At 34.2% G+C, this 22,013-nt stretch overlaps 1 protein-coding gene across 1 annotated transcript in view; it reads left to right on the top strand.

The window, feature by feature from the left end:
• Nucleotides 1-22,013, top strand: part of Polr2C (RNA polymerase III subunit RpII33) — a 69,597-nt gene that overhangs the window by 46,666 nt on the left and 918 nt on the right. The window contains exons 5-6 of the mRNA XM_090408124.1: nucleotides 1,959-2,127; nucleotides 16,266-16,303. Coding sequence (XP_090264250.1) covers nucleotides 1,959-2,127; nucleotides 16,266-16,303 — 207 coding nt within the window. The remainder of the gene's footprint in view (nucleotides 1-1,958; nucleotides 2,128-16,265; nucleotides 16,304-22,013) is intronic.

Raw genomic sequence — 22,013 nt, 5'->3', positions numbered from 1 at the left:
AAGTTTTTTTTTTTTTTTCTATATTTTTTTTACTCATGCAGAATCATCTGAATCACACTGTAGAACAATCCAAAGGATATAGTACATGATTGGTTTGAATCTTGTCTACATGTACTGGATTTTTCTGAGCTTCGCTTAGTCATTCTCGCACAGAAGTAGCAGTGTTTTCTTCTGGTAAATTCATGTTCTCTTCTCACAAACCAGATAGAACTGACTTGAGAATATTCTGTTATATACCTTTCTGATGGAGAGAACGGTGAAGTAGATATTATTATTATACAGCTATCTTCATTCAGTCCAAAGATTCATGGGAGGCTCATTCTAACAATTTGGTAGAGTAGATAGTGTATCACAATATCTGTCATACCTTTAAACTCATTCACTGTCAGAGCACTTACAACCACCACTACACCCATTCTAATTATTCAGCACTTACCCAAGCAAAAAATCAAGTCCTCACATCTTTACTAACTAACCACACTCTCTCTAGGCAAGGGAGAGATGATAATTTTCCCCTTCTTTCTTGTATAAGAAATAATATAATTTATAAATCTGTTATTATAAGAAATTATAAAAATTTTTGACCACTTACAGCACATCTCAAGCTACGCTGAACCTCAATTTCCTCTCAACCACAAACCAAAATTTAGTCAAGGTCATAAATCTTGATTGATTTTTGACTGGGTCATGGTTTAAATGAATGGCTAGTTAGTTCTTATTATGGTGGTTGACAGCTGATAACACTAGTTCCTAACACACAAAGTCCTTAAATCCTTTTTTAATATGATTATTTATCATAATCATCATCATCATCATGCCTATCAAGCATTTATCCCTAGATGGCCTGTTCCAGTAAAAGTCATAGTTGAATCTCTTAAGAGGATGTCCTGGTTTTCTTTTTCCTAATGGTTTGTAATTTACGGCTTGTTTTGGTAATCTTTCTGTTTTCATTCTTTTTGTGTTTATATTTTTTAATTTTTTCTATTACTGATTCCTGGTTTAATTCTTTCATAATTTCTTCGTTTCTTTTTTTCTTTTCTTTTTCTTCTTTTCTTTTCTTTTGTGATCAAATAGAGTATATGATTATTTCAATATACTCTATTACAAGCATAAATTGGAAAAGTATTAATAGGGTTTGAACAAGAATTTGCTGACTTATATAGGAAGAGTTGGCCTTTTTTTCCCTGACTGGAAAAGTTATCATTCCTGTTTAAGGCTAACTTCTTTTTTTTGTACCCATATCAATAAAGTCAGTATGGTACTGACTTAAAAGTAACTGTTCAAATGTCATCTCTATACGGAAATTTTCTTTTTGTATAGTGTCAAAATAACGTAAGCTGTTCAGTGGTTGTGTCTCTTTCTGTGTGTTACATGTTACAAAGATAAGTGAACAGAAATTTTGGTTATCATGTTTGAATTCTTGCATTCATTTTAATAGTTTTGTATTCATCAAGTAATCTTTGGAATTCAGCTTGTAGAAAAATTGGCTGCAAAATTTCATACAGTATGAACTGTGCTTCATCTTTGTGTGAACTCTATTGATTTCTTAGGGTAGTTTGGCAAAGATAATACATAATTATCTTTGGCCAAGAAGAAAACTTGAATTCTTAATGCATTGTTTCTTCCCAACAATAAACATTTTCTACTTGACTAAAATTTTAAAATGAACAAGCAAACTGGCCCTGTGAACACACACATCTACAGACATAAAACGTTCCTGAAATAAGGATTAACCAACCTATTCCATAACATTTCAGTTTCAAACGGCTATACACTGAAGTGTGGGTCTACTCATGAGTATAAACCAGAAACTTGACTAACTTAATATGTTAACATTTCCATAACCATAATAAATTATACAAAAAAAATGTATTACATGTTATTTTACATTTTAATAGTTATCCTTTGTATATTCATTGTTGTTATTTAAACTTTTTCTTTTAATATGTTTTATGTAGATATTCTGATTGTAAAACTCAGAAAAGGACAAGAAATGAAGGCTAGAGCATATGCCAAAAAAGGATTTGGCAAGGAACATGCCAAATGGAACCCAACTTGTGGAGTGGCTTTTGAGTATGATCCAGATAATGCATTTCGGCATACTACTTATCCTAAACCAGAAGAATGGTTAGTAAATTCATTATGTAAATTAATTAAATTAATCTGTATATAATCACTAAATACTTAAAGTAAATATTTATCCCAATCCCAATAGTATATAGTCATTAGCTGTATGACTTGATTGGAAAAACCTGACCAGACCATAATACAGTTGACTCTCACCATAGCAAACTATGGATTTGCAATAGTGGATTTGCTAAAGTCAAATTTCTTTTAGCATGTTGCTACTCCTATCAGGCTTCATTTGGGACTTTTCAGTAGTGTGTTGTAGTGAGCAAGTTTGTTATAATGATGTTTGCTATAGTGAGAATCAGCTGTGCTCTTATTTAAAGGAGTATTATCATTTAATATATTTTTTTTTTAAATTCCCTACAGACTTGCATTTTATTGATGTTAAGTTTAACTTACTAAAGTCTTTTTAGTATTGAGTAGTTTTAAACATATAATACTGTAGAACAAACTGTAAAAACGTGTAAAGAAGGGCTTAGATATTGGCTCTTGTTCATGTAGCTTTTTTTACAGCATGGTTCATAACACCACATGGGAACAAAATGAATATAATTCATTCAGCAACTATTATTTTGCTGGATTTCAAACCACCATCCTCAAAAGAAAAACATTTCGTGGGATACAAGCAGTTACAATTAAATAATTGATGAAACAATGTGAATTGTAACAGAAAAACAACAACAACAATGGTACCTTTCATTATTGATATAAGGTAAACCTGTTGGCCTGATCAGCTGAGTGGATAGTTCTTCCACCCTCAACCTATAGGTTGAGGGTTCAAATCCCTCTCTAGGCATGGATATTTGTGAATGTCTTTAGGTAGCAGATGATTCTACATGCATAATGTTGAAGGTTTAATGGATTTTTTACAACACTCAGAAAGGATTAAAAAGAATTTAATACTTCCTATATTTCGTCCTAGTCACTAGGACATCTACAGGGATTACAAAAATAACTAATGTAACATAACACAAATATCATACAATACTAAGCCCAACCACGTGGGTGACACTAAAGTCACAACACTTTCCTCTCCAATGGCTACAGTGATCACAGTATCAAAAAAGTAATCAGTTCCTCTCCCATTCCCGGTCCTTCTCGTCAACAAGAATTTAAAAATGCCATCACCATACCCTACATCCATGGCACATCCGAAAAAATAGCCAAGATTCTAAAAAAGTACAACCTACACACAGCATATAAGCCCCACCGCAAACTTGCTACCCTTATCCGTTCTACGAAAGATAAGCTCCCTCCTCTCTCTCTCTCTCTGCCTGGAGTTTACAAAGTACCCTGTTCCTGTAAGCTGGCATACTTTGGACAGACAGGCAGATCAGCATCCATCTGCCTAGAGGAACACAAGTCTTACATCTGTAAACACAACTATGGTCATTCAGGCATGGCTGACCATGTCTTGGACACCACCCACAGAGTATCATGGAAGAAAACTACCATGCTCCATCACAGCAAGTTCAAGAAAGAGAGACTATTCTTAGAAGCAGCAGCTCTTAGAAATCAACCAAATCTTAATAAATACGGTTGCATTAAGCTTCCGAAAATTTGGGAAACACTCATCACCAGAGATCCTACTTTATATTCCAGGCCACCTACAACTGCCCTTAGAGGGCGCGTCACCTAGATAGGACTTTAGTGTCACCCACGTGGTTGGGCTTAGTATTGTATGATATTTGTGTTATGTTACATTAGTTATTTTTGTAATCCCCATAGATGTCCTAGTGACTAGGACGAAATATAGGAAATATTAAATTCTTTTTAATCCTTTCTGAGTGTTGTAAAAAATCCATTAAACCTCCAACATTATGTCTTCACAGCACTTAAACCTCTATACATGGATTCTACACTCAGTATGAGACAACCACCCTGCTTACTTGAAGCCTGAAATGGTAAAAAAAAAAAAAAGTTCCATGTTTGAGCTTTAGACTGCTTAACCCATTTTAAAACTTTTTTTGCATGCCATGCACATTAAAAAAAAAAAAAATCTAAACTGTGCTAAAAGATGGTCTTAAAAGTGACTGTCCCTCAGATTTTGGGCAAATTAATACAGCTCACATATTACACAAAAGCTGTGTAATATGTAATGCTGTAACTTTCTTCCATTTAATTCTGTGTGAAGAGGTGTCAGTTACCCATACATGGTACTAATGTACTATAGGTTGATCAACCAACCTCTCATTATGAGCGCAACATAAAAATTATATAAACTCATGGACCTCTCTGAAATGATAGACAATGATGAGATTACAAAAACAAGTTTGTATATTGTGATAAAGACACAGTTCATCTCTGTGGCAGTCACCATAACATCTACATTTGTGGGACTGAGAATCTACAGTCCATGAGTTTATATAATGTTACCGAGACTGGTTGAAATTTAATGTTTTCTGTGCAGTGTTTATGGAATAAAGTGTATGGCCTATTCTTTTTCATTGAAAACACTGACTAATATAATCTACGTGTACGTTTATTACCACAACTATGACAGGATGAGAATGACTTCATTCCACAGCAGATGAGGTTTTGCTCCACTGTCATCTATATGTGTGACAGTTTTTAAATACCTTCAGAATGCTGTGCTGAAGTACTGACAGGATCTTTACTCTCAATTTACTGAATTGGCAATCCAGATTACACACCCTCACTCAGTGCATTTTTCCCCTATGGAGTATGTAAAGGATACTTTGTATGTTAACACTGTCAATGGATTTGACAAGTTTATGGTAATGTATAATTGCCTGTCATCCATATTGACAGAAGATAGATGCCAATGTTACAGAATGTATGATAAAAGATGAAATATTGATTGATGTAAGCAGGGTAATCTGTGATACATTTAAGGTGTGATCAAAATTTGAACAGTTATGCTGTCATTTGACATAATCTTTGTTGCTTTGACCTTTGTAATTACATTGTGGTAAAACATCAAAGTTGTGTTATTAATTTTGACTACTTACCTACCTATGGAAATTGGCTCAAGGTGGTGGTGGTGGTGGGAGGGTGCTTATTCAACCCATGTAGTTCCTTGTATATTTTTACTTTTCCATATAAAGTAACCAGCAATGAATTTGAATAATTCACCGAAACAAATAAAAATGGTGTGTGGGGGGGGGGGGGACTTAATAAGATCAATTTTTTTTTTTTTTTTTTAGTGGTTCCCTTAGTAAATAGAGATGTATCATCAAAACTGATCATGTCTGAATTTCAAAGGATGGGATTTTTGAACCAGATTTGAAATTAATAGAATTTTTTATAAAAGATGGAGAATTGTGTTGGAGAAAGGGGTGCAGAGTGATTTTGCTAAACATTTGGTCATTAAGATTGTCCATGCTGTCAAATACTGGATGAGGGCGGGGGATCTTGAGTTTTTCAGTTTTTGAGGTCCTAGGGTGGACGGGTATCAGCATAATAAGTTTTCAACTTAATTTCTTTGGGTCAAGAAGTAGTGTTTTTTTAATAATTTGTAAAACTTTTGTTTGTGTATTAGTGAGATCATGATTTATCCAACAAGTTGTATCAGTAGCATTATCCTTTATCTACTTTGGTTTTCACAATTTTGTTGTTCTTACATCATTTTTTTAAAAGCTGCTGTTTCTTTTTTTTGATGAAATGCTGCTTTTAGGGGATTTAGATAGTGTAAGGATGTTGACCACATCCAAATTAATATTGTTAGCAATAGCGAAGTAGATTGTAAATCCCATGTTTGATATTCACCAAAATTTCTAACATAGGCATATATTGGTAAAGTGGCAAAATCATGTCAACTGTGAGGGCATTGATGGCTTTTTCTGTTAGTACGACTACTACTGATAATTTCACAACTACATAATCCTACTGTGACTATTGAAAGCTTTTAAACAGTCTAAGGCTTAGTTCTTTTTTCCCATCATAGTTTTGTGACCAGTATTTTTATACTCCAGGGAAGTTTATTTGAAATTCAGTAAAATATCAGTAGCATAATGAGTTATTTATTTTGTCCTTATATATTATTGAGTCACTACTGTAGAAAGTTAATATGGTTGGATGAATATCAACTAACTCCTTTCATATTGTTAATGGGTAGAGCCAGGTTGACCTCCACTAGGTATTATGAAATAGCACATATTTCATATGTCATCATCATCATCATCAAATTCCTGCCATGTACCCTCAAGGGGTGTACAGGATATGACAGTACTACATGAAAACATTACATCATTACTAACTTCCTATCTACAATTTTCCTCCAAATCAGTCTGTTACTTGTCAAGACTCCAACATTATCAGATCTTATATTTCTATCGTCTAAGGCACTTTGTACCGTATCAATCCACCTATATCTTGGTCTTCCTCTGGGTCATTTTGCTGCCAACCTGGCAGAGAACACTTGTTTTGCTAATCTTTCCTCTCCCATTCTATTTAAGTGACCATACCATCTGAGATTAGCTCTGCTACTGCATTCCTGGATGCTGACAATGTCAAGTTCTTTCCTAATATCCTCATTTTTAATATGATATTTCCATTGATGCCATCTGTTCACGCCTCTAATCTTTCTCAGGACTCTCATATCTGCGGTCTCTAGTCTTTGGTCAAGTGTTTTACTTCTGACCCAGCTCTCAGATCCATAAGTTAAAATTGGTTTGAACACAGTCTTGTATACAGCTAATTTAGTGTTCCGACTAATTTCTTTCTTATTCCATATGAATTTATTCAATTGACTTCCCACCATACCAGCTTTGCTGATTCTGTTGTCTATTTCTATATTTAGTTTACCATCTTCAGTAAAAATTGTGCCTAAGTAGCTGAAATGTTTTACTTGTTCCACAGGTTCTCCATTCACAACACAGTTGACATTTTCAATGATTCTGCCTATTTTCATTGTCTTTGTCTTTTTATTGCTGACCTTCATACCATATCTATTACAACAGCTATTCAATTTAGTCAGAGAATCTTGCAGACTTGTAGCAGATTTATTTAGAAGTATAACATCATCCGCATAAAGCAAAGAGCTGACATTAACATCTCCAATTCTGATATCATGTTTAATACCACTTTCCTTCATAATGTGATCCATATAGATAACGAATAACAGAGGGGATAATGTACATCCTTGTCTCACACCAGATTTAACATTAAACCATCTTCCTGTACTTCCTTCAATTCTAACTGCTGACTCACAACTCAAATGAAGACTAAGTATTGCTTGATATAATGCCCCATTGACACCATATAACTGCAGCGTATTGAATAGCTTCTCTCTTGGCACCTTGTCATATGCCTTTTCCAAATCGACAAAACTTAAATACAGATCTTTGTTATATTCCCATGTTTTCTCGACTATTTGTCGTAAAGTGAAGATCTGATCCTGACAGCCTCTATTTGGCCTGAATCCAGCTTGTTCTTCACCAAGCTTTTCTTCCACAATTCTTCTCAACCGTTTCTCAAGTATACTTGCATAGATCCAGGAATACTCAGTAGGGAAATACCTCTGTAATTCTCACATTCAGTTTTATTTCCCTTTTTATATATGGGTACTATGAGAGCTCTACTCCAATCATCGGGAATTCGTCCCTCTGTCCAGGCTTTCTGAACTATGCAGTGCAGCCACTGTAAGACTCTTATACCACCATACTTCAGCATGGTCGAATATCATCTACTCCTGCTGTCTTTCCACATTTCAAGCCTTTGATGGCTTTTTCTACTTCAAGTATGGATATGTGTTCCTGACTGCATGCCTGGTCAGTGTTTTTTATCACTGTGCTGTCATCACTGCTTGTTTCATTTAGCAGTTTTTCAAAGTAATTACTCCATACTTCAAGGATATCTTTTTCTCCTGTTTTCATGTCACCTTTATCATCTCTAACTCCTTTTATAGCACTCTTTCCTCCATTCCTTAGCTTCTTCAACAACCTCCAGAATATTTTGCCACCTTCTTGATATTTATTTTCTATATTCTTGCCAAAGTCCTCCCATGACTTTTGTTTAGCTAGTTTTACACACTGTTTAGCTTTCTTACATTTGTCTCTGTATTCTGTAAGAGTAAAAGCTGACTTATTTGCCAGGAACTTTTGATATGCTTTCTTCTTTTCCTTCACTGCCTCTTTAACTTCCTGTGTCCACCAGGGAGTTCTGATTTTTTTATCCTTGCACAGAACCTCACCACATGCCTCTCTGGCAGAATCAATCAATGTTTCCTTCAGAGTTTGCCATTGAATCTCCAAGGTTTGATTCCTGTTCTCAAACTCTTTCATTTTCTTTTCAATAATATTTCTGTATTTTAGTCTACAGTTCACATCTGAGAGCTGCTTAACTTTTATTCGCTTTAAAACTTTCTTACATGTTATTCTTTTCAATATGAAATTCAATTTTATCCTGCTCAAGACTAAATAGTGATCACTTACAATTTCAAATCCTCTGTACACTCTGGTGTCCTGCACCAGAGAGAAAACATCACTATCAACAATAACATAGTCAATGAGACTTTTCTTATTCCTAGCCTCTTCTCTCCATGTGAATTTGTGCACATTTTTATATTTCATATGTGTGCTTATTAAATAACATTTTCAGAATATGATATAATTTGTTAAACAAGTGGTATATGTTCAAGATTCAGCAGCAGTATATAAGAGACATATGCATATGTCATAACTATCATCTGATCGAACATTAGAAAGACTTTGTGGAGATGCCTCTCCATGGAGTGCAAAGACCCTGTGGGAGGCTTACACTAACTGTTATTATTGACACAAAGCACTTATTACTACCTGTAACATTCATTTTCACCACTCTCCAAGCAAAAAAATTAGTGTATTAGAGAGTGGTTAGCAAGGGAATTGAAAATTCATTTACTAATCACACTTTTACACAATTTTAAGGGTAACTCATTGTTCTCTTCCCTCCAATCATGTATTGAAAGATTTCTGTAGTATTTACTCTTTAAAACCCTTTAGTAACTTATACGTTTCTATAACCTGAGTTTATATGTAACTCAAAGATGGGAAGCACTTCACAAACTAGTCATAATTTTGGTCACTTGTTTCTGAATTCCCTCCACCAGCTTCACATCCCAGACCCAGGTGACCAAATCTGTGTACAGTAGTCTAGATTGTATCAAAGCCTTATAAAGAGAAATAATAACTTTTTTCTTCCTGCTTGTCTCTGTATTTTCTAACATCCAAATAATAATTTGGGCTGTTTTGCTTACTTTTGCATTATATCCTGTGAACTACATCTTTCTATTCCAACCTCATCAATTCTCGCATTCCACTTTGACAGGTGTTGTACCACCTTACCCCAGTCCTGAAGATACTTTCAGGTGCAAACTTTGTTTGCTCACACTTGGATAAAGGATTAAACTAAATTTGTTATACTCTAACCAAGTGAAAAATAAACTTTCAACATAGCATAGATTTAGTATTTATGCAAATTACCCTAATTAAAAGATGATTAGCCCAATTTTAATTGATTATTAATTTTGCATTGTTTTTAAATTTTAGGATTATTAAAATTGTTATCATTTAAAATAATCGAACCAGCAACAAAATGAAGAAAGCATGAAGCTCGATTTAAAATTAGTTTAATTGAAATGGCAAAGCAAACTAATAACTGCTGCTACAAGAAAGTTTGACATAACCGAGAAGATGGTAAAAGAATGGAGGAAGAAAGAAGATATTTTTAAAAAAAATTGCCAAAGAAAAAATGTGCGATGAGAACTGGGATCACCCGATGGCTGCAAACGGAAAATTATGTTGCAGAATGGGTATTTGAACAAAGGCAAAATGGTTATCCTGTAGAAATATGATTAGAGCATATGCATTAAAATAGTCAAGATTGAATTCAGATGAAAGTATAGAATTTCAAGCTACTTCAGGATGGTGTAATTGTTTTATGGACAAAATCTAGTAATACAACAAAAAACGAAAATTGCTCAAAAACTACCAGCAGATCTTGACCAAACTTACCAGTTTCCATAAATTTATTATTCAGTTGAGACAAAAACATAAATTTCTATTGTCAAATATTGAAAATACGGATGAAACTCCTATGAGCTTTATATCAAAGCAATAAAACAGTGGAGTCTAAAGGTAGTAAGAGTGTGCTACTTTGAAGTACAGGTCATGAAAAAGCAAGGTTTACTGTTGTGTTGTCAGGTTTGGCTGATGGAACCAAGTTAAAACCAATGATCATCTTCAAAGTTAAAACTAAACCTAAGATAAAATTTCCTTCAGGTGTTTTTGTACATTTTCATGAAAAAGGATGGATAGACAAAAATGTTGTGAAATTATGGATAAATGATGTGTGGATCAATCAACCAGGCAGTATAATGAAGAAATGCAGTTTATTAGTATGGGATATGTTTTGTAGTCATTTAACCGAGAATACTAAAAGTCTTCTAGAAAAAAATAACACAAAAATTGCTGTTATACCAGGTGGTTTAATTTCTATATTGCAGCCACTAGACGTCTCCTTGAACAAACCATTTAAAGATCACATGCAAGAAGAGTAGAATAATTGGATGTTGACTAGTGAAAAATCATTTACAAATGGTGGATCTATGTGTGCTGCATCACTTGATATGTTGTGCAATTTTGTGATCAAAGCATGGAATAAAAGTAGAGACTGTAATAAAATCATTTAAAAAGTGTGCTATCTTTAATCTTATGGATGGTACGGAAGATGATCTGTTGTGGGACACTGATGACGATGAAAATGAAATCAATTCACCGGATTCGAACTGGGATCCATATGACGATCATTTAAACAATGAATCTGAAGAACTATTTTCAACAGATGATGAAGAAATTTAACATAAATTGAGGTTAATAATTATTATTTGTTTTTTTAAGACTTTATATCTATTGTAAAGATCGGTACTATCAATGTAAGAAGCCTGAATGGCAAAGAAATGGAGCTAGCTGAGGAATTAGATAAGTACCAGATCGGCATAATAGGGGTGACTGAAACAAAAAAGACCAAAACTGGTGAGATCTTTCTGAGCAATAAATACAAAATGTTATATTCAGGCAATGACAATCAAGGAAAAGAAGGAGTAGCCATAGCATTCCACTATAAATACGAGGCTAATCTTCTTGAATGGCAGGCAGTCTCAAGTAGAGTGATGTGGGCAAATATCAGAATGGGGAACTGGACAATGAGACTTATTTGTGCCTATGGTACCACAGAAAATTCTACTAAGGTAGAAGTGGAGGAATTTTTTGATGCTTTAGAAAAAGCAACTGACAAAATGAAAAAGGAAAAGTTGGTCCTTGTTGGGGATCTAAATAGCAGAGTAGGAAATGATTGTCAGACATACAAAAATATTTTGGGAAAATTTGGAGAAAAGAGCAAAGCTAATAATAATGGCAAATATCTGTTGGATTTCTGCTCAGGACTGGTTATTACTAACACCATGTTCCAACATAAAAATGTGCACAAATTCACATGGAGAGAGGAGACTAGGAATAAGAAAAGTCTCATTGATTATGTTATTGTTGATACTGACGTTTTCTCCCTGGTGCTGGATACCAGAGTGTACAGAGGATTTGAAATTGGAAGTGATCACTATTTAGTCTTGAGCAGGATAAAATTGAATTTCATATTGAAAAGAATAACATGTAAGAAAGTTTTAAAGCGAATAAAAGTTGAGCAGCTCTCAGATGTGAACTGTAGACTAAAATACAGAAAGATTATTGAAAAGAAAATGAAAGAGTTTGAGAACAGGAATCAAACCTTGGAGATTCAGTGGCAAACTCTGAAGAAAACATTGACTGATTCTGCCAGAGAGGCATGTGGTGAGGTTGTGTGCAAGGATAAAAATCAGAACTCCCTGGTGGACACAGGAAGTTAAAGAGACAGTGAAGGAAAAGAAGAAAGCATATCAAAAGTTCCTTGCAAATAAGTCAACTTTTACTCTTACAGAATACAGAGACAAATGTAAGAAAGCTAAACAGTGTGTAAAACTAGCTAAACAAAAGTCATGGGAGGACTTTGGCAAGAATATAGAAAATAAATATCAAGAAGGTGGCAAAATATTCTGGAGGTTGTTGAAGACACTTAGGAATGGAGGAAAGAGTGCTGTAAAAGGAGTTAGAGATGATAAAGGTGACATGAAAACAGGAGAAAAAGATATCCTTGAAGTATGGAGTAATTACTTTGAAAAACTGCTAAATGAAACAAGCAGTGATGACAGCACAGTGATAAAAAAATACTGACCAGACATGCAGTCAGGAATACATATCCATACTTGAAGTAGAAAAAGCCATCAAAGGCTTGAAATGTGGAAAGGCAGCAGGAGTAGATGATATCCGACCAGAAATGCTGAAGTATGGTGGTATAAAAGTCTTACAGTGGCTGCACTGCATAGTTCGGAAAGCCTGGACAGAGGGACGAATTCCCGATGATTGGAATAGAGCTCTCATAGTACCCATATATAAAAAGGGAAATAAAACTGAATGTGAGAATTACAGAGGTATTTCCCTACTGAGTGTTCCTGGCAAGATCTATGCAAGTATACTTGAGAAACGGTTGAGAAGAATTGTGGATGAAAAGCTTGGTGAAGAACAAGCTGGATTCAGGCCAAATAGAGGCTGTCAGGATCAGATCTTCACTTTACCACAAATAGTCGAGAAAGCATGGGAATATAACAAAGATCGGTATTTAAGTTTTGTCGATTTGGAAAAGGCATATGACAAGGTGCCAAGAGAGAAGCTATTCAATACGCTGCAGTTATATGGTGTCAATGGGGCATTATATCAAGCAATACTTAGTCTTTATTTGAGTTGTAAGTCAGCAGTTAGAATTGAAGGAAGTACAGGAAGATGGTTTAATGTTAAATCTGGTGTGAGACAAGGATGTACATTATCCCCTCTGTTATTCGTTATCTATATGGATCACATTATGAAGGAAAGTGGTATTAAACACGAGATCAGAATTGGCGATGTTAATGTCAGCTCTTTGCTTTATTGCAGATGATGTTATACTTCTAAATAAATCCACTAAAAGTTTGCAAGATTCCCTTACTAAATTGAATAACTGTTGTAATAGATATGGTATGAAGGTCAGCAATAAAAAGACAAAGACAATGAAAATAGGCAGAATCATTGAAAATGTGAACTGTGTTGTGAATGGAGAACCTGTGGAACAAGTAAAACATTTCAGCTACTTAGGCACGATTTTTACTGAAGATGGTAAATTAAATATAGAAATAGACAACAGAATCAGCAAAGCTGGTATGGTGGGAAGTCAATTGAATAAATTCATATGGAATAAGAGAGAAATTAGTCGGAACACTAAATTAGCTGTATACAAGACAGTGTTCAAACAGTTTTAACTTATGGGGATCAAACTAACTGGGGACCAAAGACTAGAGACCGCAGATATGAGAGTCCTGAGAAAGATTAGAGGCGTGAACAGATGGCATCAATGGCAATATCATATTAAAAACGAGGATATTAGGAAAGAACTTGACATTGTCAGCATCCAGGAATGCATTAACAGAGCTAATCTCAGGTGGTATGGTCACTTAAATAGAATGGGAGAGGAAAGATTAGCAAAACAAGTGTTCTCTGCCAGGTTGGCAGGAAAATGACCCAGAGGAAGACCAAGATATAGGTGGATTGATACGGTACAAAGTGTCTTAGACGATACAAATATAAATCTGATAATGTTGGAGTCTTGACAAGTAACAGACTGATTTGGAGGAAAATTGTAGATAGGAAGTTAGTAATGATGTTATTTTTTCATGTAGTACTGTCATATCCTGTACACCCCTTGAGGGTACATGGCAGGAATTTGATGATGATATATCTATTTTAATATTTTAAATAAATTTATGTAACAAAAAATTTGTTTATAAACACTGCCTATTTTCTTAAATAATGATGTATTGTAACTACCTAAATGTTCATCCAAGAAATTAAGCTTCCCTTTTTATACTCGTATAAGACGACCCGTGATTCTGTAGTATTTGAGTCATCTTATACACCGACATATACGGTATATATGAGGAATTTATTTTACTTAGCACTTATATTATGTCAATCACCGCCCTCTTTATCTTCTGTTTATTATTTATTTTTCCTATTTTTTATCTCTATTCATTTATTTAGAGTGTCTTACCTCTCAGTTTCTTAGATCACAATAAAAGAAATAAAAATCTTACTTGCTGTCATACTTGCACATATTCTCTTTTAGCAAGCATGTTTCTTTAATTTCCTGAAACAGGCCATTTTACAAATAAAGTGCATTAATTGAGGAGCTCTGAAGGCAATTCTAAAGAAAACATTTCATTAGATTTCATTTTGCGTTATAGAGTGTATCTTTCTTGCTTCCAATTACTTTGAGCATATAGCACTCCCTCACTGATATATATGAATGCTTGATGCATTGTATATGTGTCAACATTAATTTTGCAATTTTTCCTTCGAGAGTAGGTAAAGACCCTCATAAAACTGCTTCCTTCTTAGCTGTACCTAGGTAGTGTTTCATTTTCTAGGTGATTGCTATTTCACGACTCATAACCAATGTGCATATCCATCAATGGGATTTCAGATTAGGTGAAACTCATGAAGCATGACTGCTTGCTACCACAGTGATTGCAAGTTACAATGATATAGGACAGAGGAAAAACGACTGTAAATAGACTTATATAAACTAACAAACATACAGCATTGCTGTGCAACTTCCTAAGGATTATGATATCGAGATAAGCAAGCTGACTGTTTTTAAATATAACTGCTATTGCTCATCCATATGGTGGTCTCGTTAATACTAAGCCATGAAGTTTCATCATGCAACTAAAATTTAATTTAGAAAGTATTTATGAAATTTATACTGTGTTTATAATACTGTAAACAAAAAAAAAACGAACATAAGCAAATCATGATTATGTGAGGTTTTTAAAACTCACTCTGTGTTCATTGAGTTAATTTGCTAACACATGTTATCCATGCCTGTTGCTTCCCTTCCGATATATTTTCTTTTATTCTGTTGGCTTTTATCTCACCAAATACCTTTAAATGCAATGCCTCTCAAAAACCTCTATTTTCTGCTGAACTTTTACTGGTTGCAATTCTGCTCTCATTTGCAATATCCTTCTGTAAGTCCCATTCTCTCTGTCTCTCCTAAAAATACAATATCCTTAACATTCTATACACGTGACAAAGTCTTCTATCAGCCAAGTCAAGCATTTTGCTCATCCATTCTTTCACCGAACAAAGCATTCCAAACATCTAACTTTAAATTCATTCAAGTGCAATCCATCACGCATATACAAAGTTTTTTTGTCCATTAGATTCACTCCAAATATCAAAAACTTGGGCATCTTTAATTTGTAGGTGCCAATGCACCTACAAATAAAAGATGCCCAAGAAATTATATGTTTTAATTAGAAATTATGTTTTAATTCTTTATCCAAGTGTAAGCAAACAAGTTTGTGCCTGAAGTATTTTCAGGCCTGGGGCAACTCGTATAAGGAAACTAAGACTTCACATCACTTGCCTTAGTATCCCACAATGCAAAGCACATCTCCTTACAGACATGTATAATAGGAAGGGTCACTTTAATTTATAGTATAACCAAGTGAAAAAACTTCCAACAACTTTCTCTCAATCCAGAGTAATTTAATAATAAGGTGTGATACTTTTTGGCAACTCATACATAAAAATATGACTTCTGCATTACTCTTCAATCTTAGTGTCATCTCTGGGTCTGGCTCCCACTGAAGAGACCTGGATAAAGGTCGAAACTGATCTTGGTTAGTGACCCTTCCCATAATGCATAGCATTATACATGTCTGCAAGGAGATGTGCTTTGCATTATGGAATACTAAGGCAAGTGATGTGGAATCTTTAGCTTCCTTATATGAGTTGCCCCAGTCCTGAAAATACTTCAGGTGCAAACTTTGTTTGCTTACACTTAGATAAAGGATTAAACCAAGTATATAATTTCTTGGTATCTTTAATTTACAGTATAACCAACTGAAAAAAAAACTTCTAACATTGTATCTACATATTGATCATTAGATCAATCAAATTGAATCTGATTGAATTACACATTTGAGTCTAATATTGTTGATGTCTAAACTAATATGCAGGGAGTTTTTTATGCATGAGCTATTTATTTATTTATTTTTTTTATTTTAGGCCTAAAAGTGAATATTCAGAACTTGATGATGATAAGTGTAAGTGTTTCAAAATCTTCAATATAATTAACTGAAAATTTAAATACATTTAAACCACTTTGTGTTTCTCTTTGTATTTTCTCTTACATATTTTTTTGCCTATAAATGTGTTTTATATAGTATGTAATAAATAAATAATAATATAGTGAATATTTCCAGAAAATATTTATTTATGACAAAGCCATTTTATTTTGTTTGATAATGTGAACTTGGGCTTTGACATCTGTTCACTTATTTGCAACAGCAGAGTTAATAGATAGGGTTGAGTAAATTTCCAGCCTTGTTCTAACTCGTATAAGGAAACTAAGACTTCACATCACTTGCCTTAGTATCCCACAATGCAAAGCACATCTCCTTGCAGACATGTATAATGGGAAGGGTCACTTTTCACTGTCACAAATCACTGTTTTAAATATTATCCTTGAGTTAAGAACCGAAAAAGTATTTAAATGATTATCACTGATTGATTCTATTTTACCTTGATGTATCAGTAAGAGACATATTCTGAAAGATTTTAAAATTAAGAACTAAACCTTGGAGATTCACTGGCAGACTGAAGAAAACATTCATTGATTCAGCCAGAAAGGCATGTGGTGAGGTTGTCTGTAGGAAAAGAAGTAGAAGGCATATCAGAAGGCCTGGGAAGTAAGTCAGTTTGTAAAGACCTTGGTAAGAACATAGAAAATAAATATCAAGAAAGTGGCAAAATAATATTCTGGAGGCTATTGAAAAGCATAGAAATGAAGAAAAGCTTAGAAATCTCTATCGCGGTTGATAAAAGTGCATGAAAATTGAAGATATTCTAGATGTCTAGAGTAAGTACTTTGAATGATTGCCAAAATGAAACAAGCAATGACAGTGGTAGTAAACATTCAGCATGCAAACAGGAGTATGTATATATATATATATATATATATATACACACACACACAGTAAAACTTTTTTACACTTTTCAGGGGACTGATGGAAAAAAGTGCAAATAGCAGGAAATGTAAAATAGCATTAAAAAAAGGCTAAAAGATGACTTACTGCTAGTATGTGAGTCTACATACTAGATTACAAAATTTAATAACTGAAAATAACTGAATTTACAATGTGCTTATATTTATCTATTTAAAAAAATCTTTAATTGTTGATTGTTTTTGCTTTTCGTTTTTTTTTTTTTTAACTTAGCGCCAGATTGCTTTGCATTGTGTTCAATGCTTGATCTGTTTTTTTACTATAATGTTCAAAGTGGACATGGAGAGTCCAAGATCTTATGCATGCCAATTTACACATCGCAGAATTGCCATCTTTTCTTCTACCGAAATACATTTTCTGTCTTTTTTCTCCATAATCCACCACCGCAACTCAAAAGCAACTTTCACACGCTAAATTACGTTGCAGAAATTCTGCAATATCAATTCGTACTGTGATTGAAAAATCACGGTATCGCTCATCACTACAGTACTGCTGCATGCGCGCAAGTCACCATGATGGCGGCAACGAAACTACAGCCGAAAGCAATTCCACCTAAGAACAGAAATGTGCAGATTTCAGCTGAAATCGATTAGAAAATCGGTATTGCCACCGAGAAAAAAAATGCAAATCATGGGAAATAACGTCCACATTAAGTTGTTAATGGCGGGAAAACAATACATCGTGAGAATAGGCCTTAAGACAGGACCAACAGAAAATGGCGTAAATGGGGTTTTACGTGGTATATATATCAGTACTTGAGGTAGAAAAAAGCCATCAAAAATTTAAAATGGAAAGACAGCTGGAATATATGATATTTGACCAGAAATACTCAAATATGGAGTTATATAGTTTTACCACAGCTACACTGCATAATTCAGAATGCTTGGTCAGAGGACCAAATATGATTGGAGTAGAGCTCTCATAGTGTCCATTTAAAAAAAGGGAAATATAACAGTGTGAGAATTTACAGAGGAATTACCCTGTTAAATGTTCCTGGTAAAAATTAACGCATTTCTATATTTAATATGTCTATCTTAAATATAGAAATTGAAATAGAAGTAGAAAATCTGATGTGGTAGGAAATTAGCTGAATAAATTTATATAGAATAAGCAATAAATTAGTCATAGCACTAAACTAACTGTATACAAGAGAGTGTCCAAACCAATTTTAATTTATGGATCTGAGAGTTGGGTTAGAAATAACACTCTTGATCAAAGACTGGATACCACAGATGAGAGTCTGAGAAAGATTGGGAAAACAGATGGCACCAATGGCAGTATCATATTAAAAATTGGGGATGTTAGAAAATAACTGACATTGTTTGTATACATACAATTCTGTTCAAGTGACCATACATACCTAAGATTAGTTCTGCAAACAGAACTAATCTTAGGTATGTATGGTCACTTGAACAGAATTGTCAAAGAGATTTTTTTTGCCAGGATAGCTGGAAAAAAGACTCAGAGGAAGACCAAGATCTAGGTGAATTGATACATTAAGATACATACCTTAGAAGACTGAAATATAAGATCTGACAATAATGGAGTCCTAATAGGTAATCGGAGGAAAATTTCTGGTAGAGAGTTCATAATGATGTAGCACGATCATAATATCCTGTACATTTCCTGTAAATTCGTGATCATAATTATCTTGTAAATTATAACTAATAAAAAAGTCCCATGTGTTTATACAGACAGTCTATAATTTCAATACAAAAGTATGTTATGGTCACCTTGTAGGCTAATAACATAGTTCAAGCTAATTTCAAAAATGAAAATATTCATTTTCAAAAACACCACCACATCTCCCTTATCAAAATTCGTAGCCAAATTACTCAAACCATTACTTACAACAACGTTAAAACCTATGATAAAAAACACAGACAACCTTTTCCAAAAAATAAAAAACCTAACTTTATTCCATGAAGACGTTCTCACTTCACTGGATGCAACTTCGTTATACACCAATGTGGATATCCCCAGAACACTAGACATCATACACACATTACTCACAGAAGACCACACACTACATTCATGAATAAATGTAAACTTTTTCAACTTTAACAACAGCATGTAATTACCCAAATTTTCGGACTCCCTGTGGGACAAAACATCAGTGGACATTTAGCTGAATTGTTCCTAGCACACACAGAATCACTCCTAACCCCCCCCCCCCCCAATCATCTTTTTTTGGCTGATACTTGGACGATATTCTATGCATTGGAGAACCAACATGCATCACCACCTTACAAGCATCCCTTAATGATTATAGCAACAGACTAAAATTCACCATAGAAACCGAACAGGACAAATCCATCAATTTTCTTAGCTTGACGTTAGTCAGAACAAACAACAAAATAGCCACGAAAATATTTCACAAACCTGCACATATCGGAAACTACCTCCATTTTAACTCATTATTCGATTAAAAAATCAGTCATTCTAACACAATTCATAAATGCATACAAGTTTTCAACTAACCATAATTATCTCAACACAGAAATAAAGAAGTTAACACAAATTTTTCAAAATCATAATTACCCAACACAGCTAATAAATTACACCAACAAAACAGCAAAAACCAGGCAAAACAACCAAAACAAACTTCCCAACACAAAAAATTATCAAACTGTCATACATCCAGAACACATACAAAGCCTACAAATACATTTTCAAACACACTGACTATAAGCTGGTGTTCACCACAAACCAAAAATTGGCAGCCTTCTAAAAACCTAGAAAATCTCACACACACAAAGATATATTAGAACACCATAATGTTGTTTACAAATTTCCTTGCCAAAAAGACTATGATGTCACCTACGCAGTTTCTACTATCAGGTCTTTATGGGCAAGACTACAAGAACACTTCCATGACTGTAACATCCCTGTTCCAGAACATTGAAACAATAGAAAACACAACAACAAAAAGAAAAACAGGATACAAAGTACAGGAAAAACTGAAAGAGCAGTCCATGCCCTTGAACAAAAATGTACCCCGCAAATCAACAAGGCCATAATATTAGATAGACATACAAGACAATGAAACAATGCTTAGAATATTTGAAATGATAGCCATAAAATGTGACGAAAACTTAATAAATGCCCACGGACCCTATATAATCTCCGAGAGTTGGAAGCTCCATAACATAAAAATTAGGTCACGACTCCAACCAATAGGAAACAACACAAGCACACCAAAGACAGAAATGCCTAGCTGACATGACAGCCTCCACTTCCCCCATGAATTCCGAAGACGACACATTGTCGAAATGGCTCACACCCTGTTACTCCCATCCCTGACTTTTTCTCATCAATCCCTCCTCTTCCCCAAAAAAATAATTTCTATCTTCACATCCTTCTCCCCCCCTCCCAAACACTCTCTACCCTCCCTTAATAATAGTAATTATATTATACATATAAAAAAACACGGGTTTTTTTCCAAATAATTCCCCCCCCCCCCTCTTTCCCCAAAATCCCCTTTCTTTAACAGTTTAACAGCAGATGAATGCATATCGCCAAGATAAGGAGACAGGAAACCACATCCAAAAAAGATATGTCCAAAATTTTCCTTCTATATTATTCTTCATATATTAGTTTTATAACACTTCGGTAATGCCCTAAGATTTTGGGTAAAAAGTCGATGTCATTGTAATAAAAAAAAAAGGGGGGGGGGGAGGCACTCCTAAATGAAAGTAGGCTATATTAGCCATTAAAATAATAATGAAAATATTCATATTTACAAATGATTCAAAGTAATATCTAGTTTAAGTATAAAGTGTTATTAAGTTACTTGGTAATACCACTATTGTTGTATAATTTGCTGACCTAGCAAATTATACAGATACACCCTACAAATTTTTATAAATAGATGAAAATGTTATTTCTTTATTTTGAATAATACGAAGGTGGTCTGAAAAGTTCTCGGCCTTGATCATAGATGGCAACACTATTGGCAAGATTTTTTTTCTAAGTTGATACATCTGCATCCATGTAAAATTACAAGTCATTCTATCAAGTAGTTTGTTTTATACAGCTGTCTGAAGCAAAAGTGTTGTCTGTATCCCTTGAAATGGATAAGATTGAGTATCGTGCGGTTATAAAATTCTTCATTCGAAGTTCATTAAAGTTTATGGGCACTCTTCTCCTTCATTTTTGACAATTAAGAAATGGGCTTCCAAGTTTAAACGTGGCCATACCAGCCTTGAAGATGATCCACGTGAAAGACGTCCCAAAAGTGTAACAACACCCGAAATCATTGATCAAGTGCAAGATATGGTATTGAATGACCAGTGAGTCAAAGTGCATGAAATTGCTGAAACTATAGGCATTTCAAAAGAACGTGTAGGATATATTTTACATGAAGAATTGCATATGAAAAAGCTTTGCGCAAGATAGGTGCTGTGCTTGCTCACAGCAGATCAAAAATGCACTCGCATGAAAATCTCTGAACAGTGTTTGGAGCATTTTAACAAGAATAAAACTGATTTTGTGCGTCGATTTATTACTATGGATGAGAGTTGGATTCACCATAACACACCAGAATCCAAACAGCAGTCAAAAACAGTGGACAGAAGCGGGTTGTTCAGTGTCAAAGATGACAGAGTCGGTTCCATCAGCAAAAAAGGTCATGACATCAGTGTTTTAGGATGTTAAAGGTATTTTGTTTATTAATTATCTTGAAAAGGTTAAAACAATAACTGGGGAATATTATTCCGATCTTTTAACCACACTAGACGAAAAAATTTGT

This window comes from Typopeltis vanoorti, chromosome 18 (assembly GCF_054136105.1).
Source record: "Typopeltis vanoorti isolate ZY-2024b chromosome 18, IOZ_Tvanoo_1.0, whole genome shotgun sequence".
NCBI classification, from domain to species: domain Eukaryota; kingdom Metazoa; phylum Arthropoda; class Arachnida; order Uropygi; family Thelyphonidae; genus Typopeltis; species Typopeltis vanoorti.
The sequence above is the reverse complement of the archived record's forward strand: the minus strand, read 5'-3'. Positions and strand labels throughout refer to the sequence as shown.